Genomic DNA, 7,500 nt, shown 5'->3' with positions numbered 1-7,500 from the left:
AACATGGCGGGAGCGGCTTCGCACGTAGCCCCTCCCGCAGGCAGCCGGCAGCCCCTCAGCTCTTTCTACCTCGGCGTCCTGACCCCGGAAGGACTCCGTCTCCCGCAGTCTGCGCTACCCTGCGCGATGCGGCGGGAAGCCAGGCGGAGCCCAGCGCAGGTGCGGGCGCTGCGGGGCTGGGCGTGCCGGAGCGGGCGGGGGCGGCCGGGGTGGGGTTCACGGGGGGCGCGAGTGGGTGCGGAGCAGGGTGAGGAGGGTGCGGGCGAGCGGCGCCGGGGACAGCACTGAGTGAGGAGACCGGGGTGAGAGCGGGGTGATGAGGTTGGGGGTGATGAGGTTGCGGGTGATGAGGTTGCGGGGTGATGAGGTTTGGGTTGATGAGGTTGCGGGTGATGAAGTTTGGGGTGATGAGGTTGGGGTGATGAGGTTGGGGTGATGAGGTGGGGGGGAGGCGGGTGGGGGGGGGGGGGAGGAGGGGGGGGGGGGGAAGGGGGGGGGGGGTGGGGTTGGGGGGGAGGAGGTTGGGGGGATGAGGGTGGGGGGATGAGGGGGGGGTTGAGAGGTGGGGGGGATGAGGTTGCGGGTGATGAGGTTGGGGTGAGGAGGTTGGGGTGATGAGGTAGAGGGTGATGAGGTGGGGGGGAGGCGGGTGGGGGGGGGGGGGAGGAGGGGGGGGGGGGGAAGGGGGGGGGGGGTGGGGTTGGGGGGGAGGAGGTTGGGGGGATGAGGGTGGGGGGATGAGGGGGGGGTTGAGAGGTGGGGGGGATGAGGTTGCGGGTGATGAGGTTGGGGTGAGGAGGTTGGGGTGATGAGGTGGGGGTGATGAGGGTGCGGGTGATGAAGTTTGGGGTGATAAAGTTGGGGGTGATGAGGTGGGGGTGATGAGGTTGAGGGTGATGAGGTTGGGGGTGATGAGGTTGGGGGTGATGAGGTTGAGGGTGATGAGGTTGGGGGTGATGAGGTGGGGGTGATGAGGTTGGGGTGATGAGGTTGGGGTGATGAGGTGGGGGTGATGAAGTTTGGGGTGATAAAGTTGGGGTGATGAGGTTGGGGGTGATAAAGTTGGGGGTGATGAGGTTGCGGGTGATGAAGTTTGGGGTGATAAAGTTGGGGGTGATGAAGTTTGGGGTGATAAAGTTGGGGGTGATGAGGTGCGGGTGATGAGGTTGGGGGTGATGAGATTCGGGGTAATGAGAGTGCAGGAATAGGAAGTCTCAGGGAATGGAGGTCATGGGGTGAGGAGGACCAGGGCTTCGTTGCTGGCCGGCACCTGGTGGTTATGAAGCCCGGTGGCACCTGCAGAGAACCCCTGAGGATGGGCCTGGACTCTCTACTGAACAAAATCCTGAACACTTGCTTCCTGTTAGGAGATGCCCCCAGATCTTGTTTTTATTATGATTATTTTTATTTCGGACAGTCTCACTCTGTAGCGCAAGCTGGCCTGGAACTCACTATGAAGACCACACTGGGCTCGATCTCGTGGTAATCCTCCTGCCTCAGCTTCCCAAATGGTGATATACACGTGTGACCACCTGAGATCCTGTCTTTGCACAGACCTTTTACACCCATATTGTTCTCATTTGTTGTCAGTAACCATTTATTTATGTATTTAGTTTTGTTTGTTTTTTGATCCTGTAAGCCCCAGCTGGCCTGGAACTTGCTATGTAGACCAGGCTGGCCTCATTTCACTGAGATCCACCTGACTCTATTTCCTGCACTCTGCAAAGTGGATTTAAAGGCATGTGCCACCATGCTCAGCCCTTTTTGATGTATTTTTATGTGTATGAGTGTTTTGCCTGAGTGTACGTAAGTGCACCATGTATGTGCAGTGCTTGTGGAAGACAAAAGAGTGTTTTGGAACCCCTGGAGCTGGAGTTACAGGCCATTGTGAGCTACCAGATGTGGGTATGAGGAACTGAACGCAGGTCCTCTGGAGGAACAGCAAGTGTTCTTAACAGATGAGCCATCTCTCTAGCCCCAGACATTGTATTGTATTTCTTTGTGTGTGTGTGTGTTTTATGTATTTACTTATTTATTTTTTACACCCACTTCCCAGGTAGCACCCTCCCATAGCCTCCCCTCCACCACTAGAGCCCTTACACTTTGATATCCCTGCTACTGTCTGCTGTGTTGTTGGCACCCCCAGCCATTCCCCACTACTTGCCCTTATGGTGAATCTAGTCAGTCTATCTAGAGGTCTTTGTTTTAGGAGGGTCAGCTGTTCCTCATCCAGCAGTAATCAGTTGTCAATATTCCTTTGGATAAGATTGGGGTCTACTGTTCATTTTCCTAGTTCTATGCTGGGTTGCTATCTGGGAGTCCCTTTGACCACCCTGTCCAACAACTCAAAAGAAGGTATTACCTGCCTGGCATTGTTGCTTGTTATGTAGACTTTAGCTATACATATGGACTCTTACTAAATTATATTGGCCCCATTAATCTTTGGTTATATGTTCCTTTTGGGTATTTAAGGCCATACAGTTGGTCCAGATAAACCGATTTATTTTTACCCTTAAGGTCATTTGAGGATCGGCTCCCCCTCAGGGGTCACATGGGCTTGGGAGGAGCCCCTGCCTCCTTTCTTTTACCAGTTCCGCTTATGTGAAGATAAGTCATAGGTCCTGCTCGACCATGGTATTTCTTAATAATGAACACATTAAATTGTAAACTGAGTCATACATTAGTACCACTGAATTTTTCTGTATTTGCAACTGGATACAGCAATAACTGAGTCTCTAGTTCTATAACCATCATTTCCCTCATTTTGTGTCTGTGTGTATGTATGTATGTGTGCATGTGTATGTATGCATGCCTTCAGTACACGTGTCTGGAGGCCTGAGGTTGATGTTGGTTGGGAATCCTTATTTCACTGAGGCAAGGTCTCTTAATCAAACCAGAGCTCCAGATTTAACTAGTTAGCCAGCTTGCTCTTGACTCCTCACTCTGAGTTGGAATTACAGGCAAGCTGCCAAGGTCACCCAGCATTTATGTGGGTTCTCCAGGCCTCATGTTTGCATGATGAGGACTTTAACCACTGGGCTATCTCCTCAGCCTACTTCATGTTTAAAGAATGGTCTACTAACATCTACCTTTTAAAATATCTGACTTTTTATGGTTGGGTATAGTGGTCAGTGCCTTAGAGACCAACTATAGTACACCAACTTGGGCAATATAGGGACATCTCATTTCTAAAATTAGTAAATAAATGTTTGGCTTTCTTTGGTTTCAAGAAGAATAGCATGTACTGAAAGTGTCAAGGCCTGGTGAGGTGGCTCATCAGGTAAAAGAACATAAGTAACTACCTGGGGTACCCACGTGGTGGAAGGAGAGAACCAATTCCCACAAGTTGTAATGAGTTCCAAATATAATGCACATATATGCACAATAAATAGATAAATACATAAATGTAAAACTGTGAAAATTACGTACTATGTACATGACACTTTTTGAATGTCATTGAAAATCAAATAGTGTGCCAGGCGTGGTGGCACATGCCTTTAATCCCAGCACTTGGGAGGCGGAGGCAGGTAGATATCTGTGAGTACAAGGCCAGCCTGGTCTACATTGTGAGTTCCAGCCCAACTGGGGCTATAGGGGAGACCCTGTCTCAAAAAGACAAAAAAAAAAGAAAAGAAATAGTGTGAGGAGAATGTGTGAGTTCTAAGTCCAGCCACTGAATTCTGAGATTTCCTTTCCATACCTGAGAGTCTATTCTAAATTTCATTCAGCACCTCCCCTTCAAAAGCTTCAACCAGAAAAGAAGCTTCTCTCTCTCTCTCTCTCTCTCTCTCTCTCTCTCTCTCTCTCTCTCTCTCTCTCTCCTCTCTCTCTCTCTCGGCTATACATACAGTTTTTTTCTCATGCTGTCTTCACGCATATATGTACTTACATTCTCATTCATTTGTCTTTGGTAGATCCTGCAGTGTTCTAAGGAAAATATACAACTTGAATTTGCATCTTCAATACAACCCATTTCACCACTCTTGGGCTTTTGTTAAGATGAGTGTAAATCTAGCTCATGTTCTCCTTTACTGCTTTGGTAAATAATAAGTACAGTCTTAGCTCCATTGCAATATCCTGCATGAATAATTAACTACAAAAAAGCTGATAGAGTTTAAGTTTTAAAAAATTTTTATTACATTTATTTATTTATTTATTATTTATCGATCTATTATGGAGGTGGGTAGGGTTAGGAATGGGCCACGACATGCTTGTGGGCATCAGAGGACAACTTCCAGTAGTCCATTCTCTTTGCACCATAGAACCCAGAAATTGAATTCAGGTTGTCAGGCTTGGCAGCAGTCGCCTTTACTGACTGAGCCATCTCACCTGCCCAGAGTTTAACTTTTTCTTTTTTTTCAGCAACACAGAGTAATGAACTCCTTATTTATGCAAAAGCAATTAATCTCAAATGCATTATGCAAACAACTCAAAGGACTCATACTGTATGATTCCATTCTCAAAACCTCTAAGAATAGGAAAACTAGGTGCTCAAGTTAGATAGAGGTTGACAGGAGCTAAATGGGAAAAGGAGACTGACTACGGAAGGGCCCGAGGCAGGTCAAGGAGAGGTGTTGCTGGAGGAGCTGGAATGGAGGTTGGCAAGTCTGAGGTCTGACACCACAGACCCTCCTGTAAAATTCTGCTCCTCCCATTTCGCTCAGGCAGTCCTTCAAAGGGTGGAGAATGCACTGAAGATTCTGGAATCAGGGAGAAAGGCCCCCCACCCCACAGAGGTTTCCACCCAGATCCAGCCCCAGAATCTAGCTTCAGAAGACCATATCAGTATTGTGTCAGACACTTTAAGCCATGGCTTTTGTGACTGTCACGGAGGTGACATGTCTCACTGTGGCACCACATGAAATTGTCTATATCTATTTTCAAGTCACACCAAAAGGTCACATGATATGAGTCATTCCATGATTGATTTTAATTTGTACCTTTTTTTTGGTAAAGCAACCAGAAATCCCTGCAACTGATGTTTCTGTTTCATTGAATTAAGGTCCGAAGGAGAAGTCATGTCAGAAGAAACAGTCGGTGAATCACAGTTCTCCTTGAGGACAACAGCCCTAAGAGCGTTTGATCGCCCTCTGTCTTGGTTCTATTCTCTTTCCCAGGTAAACACAAGCAGTAAACATAAATTTGGGTTATGTTTCTATTGCCCAGTGTATTTTGTTTGTAGTATTTATTTCACTCGAGACTCTTTTGTTTTTGTCATGCTGGAGGATTGAACCCAGAACTTGCTAAGCAGGTGTGCTTCCACTGAGCTGGATTCCCAGCCCCTGAGGTTTTTTCAAGGCACGGTCAAAATGTTTAATCAAGTAGCTTAAAACCTACATGTTTAGGTTTCTTTATGTTTTTGTTGTTGTTATATTTTTAATTCATGAAAAGGCTGTATTTAAAGTTTTACTTATCAGGTGAATTTACACAGCCCATTTTAATTATTCTCAGTGACTTATATTAGTCCAGTATTGTGATCCTTCTAAATATATTATTTGAAAAGTACATAAGATTGACTCTTTTGACCATTTTTAAGTAGGTAGTTCAGTTGTATAATTAATCAACTAATTTATTGATTGGTTTATTACATTAATGTTGTTGTATAGCCAAACTCCAGAACTTTTTTCATTGTGTGTAACTTAAACTCATTTGGGCTTGATGGTGCATGCCTGGAATCTCAGCACTTGGGAGGGGGAGTCAAGACAGTCAGGCGAAATTCAAGGCTAGTCTTAGCTACATATTAAGTTCAAGGCCAGCTATGCGGAGCCCTGTATCAAAAATCCAAAGAAACAAAACCAAAACAAAACAAAGCAAAGCAGGAAAACAAAGTCAGGCTCTGCAGTCACTCAAAAAAAAAACAACCAATGCTGCTATGAACATGGATGTCTAAACTGTTTCTTCAAAGATTCTGCTGTCATTCCATCATGGTTTCTGAATGACTGTAATTCCAGAACTCCAGAGGCAGAGGGAAAGACCACAGGTACAAGGACAGCTGGGCTATAGAGTGAAGTCCAGTGTGCAAAAGACAACAAGGAAGAAAAGGGTCTTCGGAGACGGCTCAGTAGGTGAAGTACTAGCCTTGCAAACATGAGGACCTGAGTTCACTCCCCAGAATCAATGTTTAAAGAAATCTGGGCACAGTAGTGAGCACCTGTAATGCACACACTGAAAAGGCAAGGACAAGAATCCTTGGTGCGTGTGTTTAATCGCAGGGTGACTGGCCAGCCAGTCTGGCTGAATTGGTGAGCCCCAGGTTCAGTGAGAGACCCTGTTTCAAAAGTAGTGCCAAGAGTGATTGAGGAAGACACCTGATACTGATTCCGGGTCTCGGAAATACACATATACATGTACCTGCACACACATACACAGACATGATCACATATATATATACACAGATCAAAAGGAAAAAAGAAAGGAGACCCTGCTATCAACCTTTGGGATATAACGGAGAAGTGGAATTACTGCATCACGTGTTACATGTATTACATGCATCTCTGGGCAGGTGGCCTGGGCTACATAAAAAGCTAGCTGAGCAAGCCAAGAGAAGCAAGCCAGGAAGTGCATTCCTCCATGGTCTCTGCTTCAGTTCCTGCTTCTAGGTTCCTGCCTTGAGTTCTACCCTGGCTTCCTTTAATTATGAACAGTATGCTGTAAGCTCAGTAAACCCTTTCTGCCCCAAGATGCTTTTTCTCAGGGCTTTATTACAGCAATAGAAAGCAAATTAGAACACCGGATATATGGTTTCCAATTATTTCCTTCCATTCTCTGGGTTGCTGTGTACTGTGTTGTTAGTGTGCTTTATTCCAGAGATGCAGGGATGGTTCAATATATGTAAGTCAATAAATGTCATAAATCATATAAATGGACTCAAAGACAAGAACCACATGGTCATCTCAATAGATGCAGAGAAGGCCTTTGACAAAATTCAACATGCTTTTATGTTTAAAGTCCTAGAGAGAATTAGACTGGAGGGAACATACCTCAACATAATTAAAGCCATATATAACAAACCCACAGCCAACATCATTCTAAATGGAGAAAAACTGGAAGCATTCCCATTGAAATCAGGAACCAGGCAAGGCTGTCTACTATCTCCACTCCTTTTTAACATATTTTAAGACTGGCTAAGATTAATGGAACAAATGATACCAAATGTTGGAGAGGATGTGGGGAAAGGGGAACACTCATCCACTGCTGGTGGGGCTGAAAACTTCTTCAACCCGTATGGAAAGCAGTGTGGAGAACTCTTAAAAAGCTACAAACGAACCTACCATTTGACCCAGTTATACCACTCCTTGGCATATACCCAAAGAACTCATGCTATTGCAGAGACACTTGTACATCATTTGTTGCTGCTCTTTTCACAATAGCTAAGAGATGGAAGCAAGCTAGGTGTCCCTCAATTGATGAGTGGATAATGAAAATGTGGTTCATATATACGATGGAGTTTTACTCAGCAGTAAAGAAAGATGAAATCATGAAATTTGCAGGTAAATGGAT

At 45.7% G+C, this 7,500-nt stretch overlaps 1 protein-coding gene across 9 annotated transcripts in view; it reads left to right on the top strand.

Annotated features, from left to right (window-relative positions):
- The first annotated feature begins 33 nt into the window (after positions 1-33).
- The window catches only part of Miga1 (mitoguardin 1), a 77,344-nt gene continuing 69,877 nt past the window's right edge, over positions 34-7,500 (top strand). For 8 of the 9 annotated variants that reach the window (XR_003846326.1, XR_003846325.1, XR_003846324.1 and 5 more), the window contains exons 1-2: positions 34-159; positions 5,003-5,117. Coding sequence is in view for 6 of the 9 variants with exons in the window: in XM_017802070.2 (XP_017657559.1) it covers positions 5,019-5,117 (99 nt within the window). In the remaining 3 variants the exon portion in view is untranslated. Of the gene's footprint in view, positions 160-226; positions 303-5,002; positions 5,118-7,500 lie in introns of those variants that run through there. The other variant, XM_029553804.1, reaches the window with a different exon arrangement.

This window comes from Nannospalax galili, unplaced genomic scaffold, assembly GCF_000622305.1.
Source record: "Nannospalax galili isolate Female #2095 unplaced genomic scaffold, S.galili_v1.0 scaffold1124, whole genome shotgun sequence".
Classification (NCBI taxonomy): domain Eukaryota; kingdom Metazoa; phylum Chordata; class Mammalia; order Rodentia; family Spalacidae; genus Nannospalax; species Nannospalax galili.
This window is presented reverse-complemented; position numbering and strand designations above follow the sequence as displayed.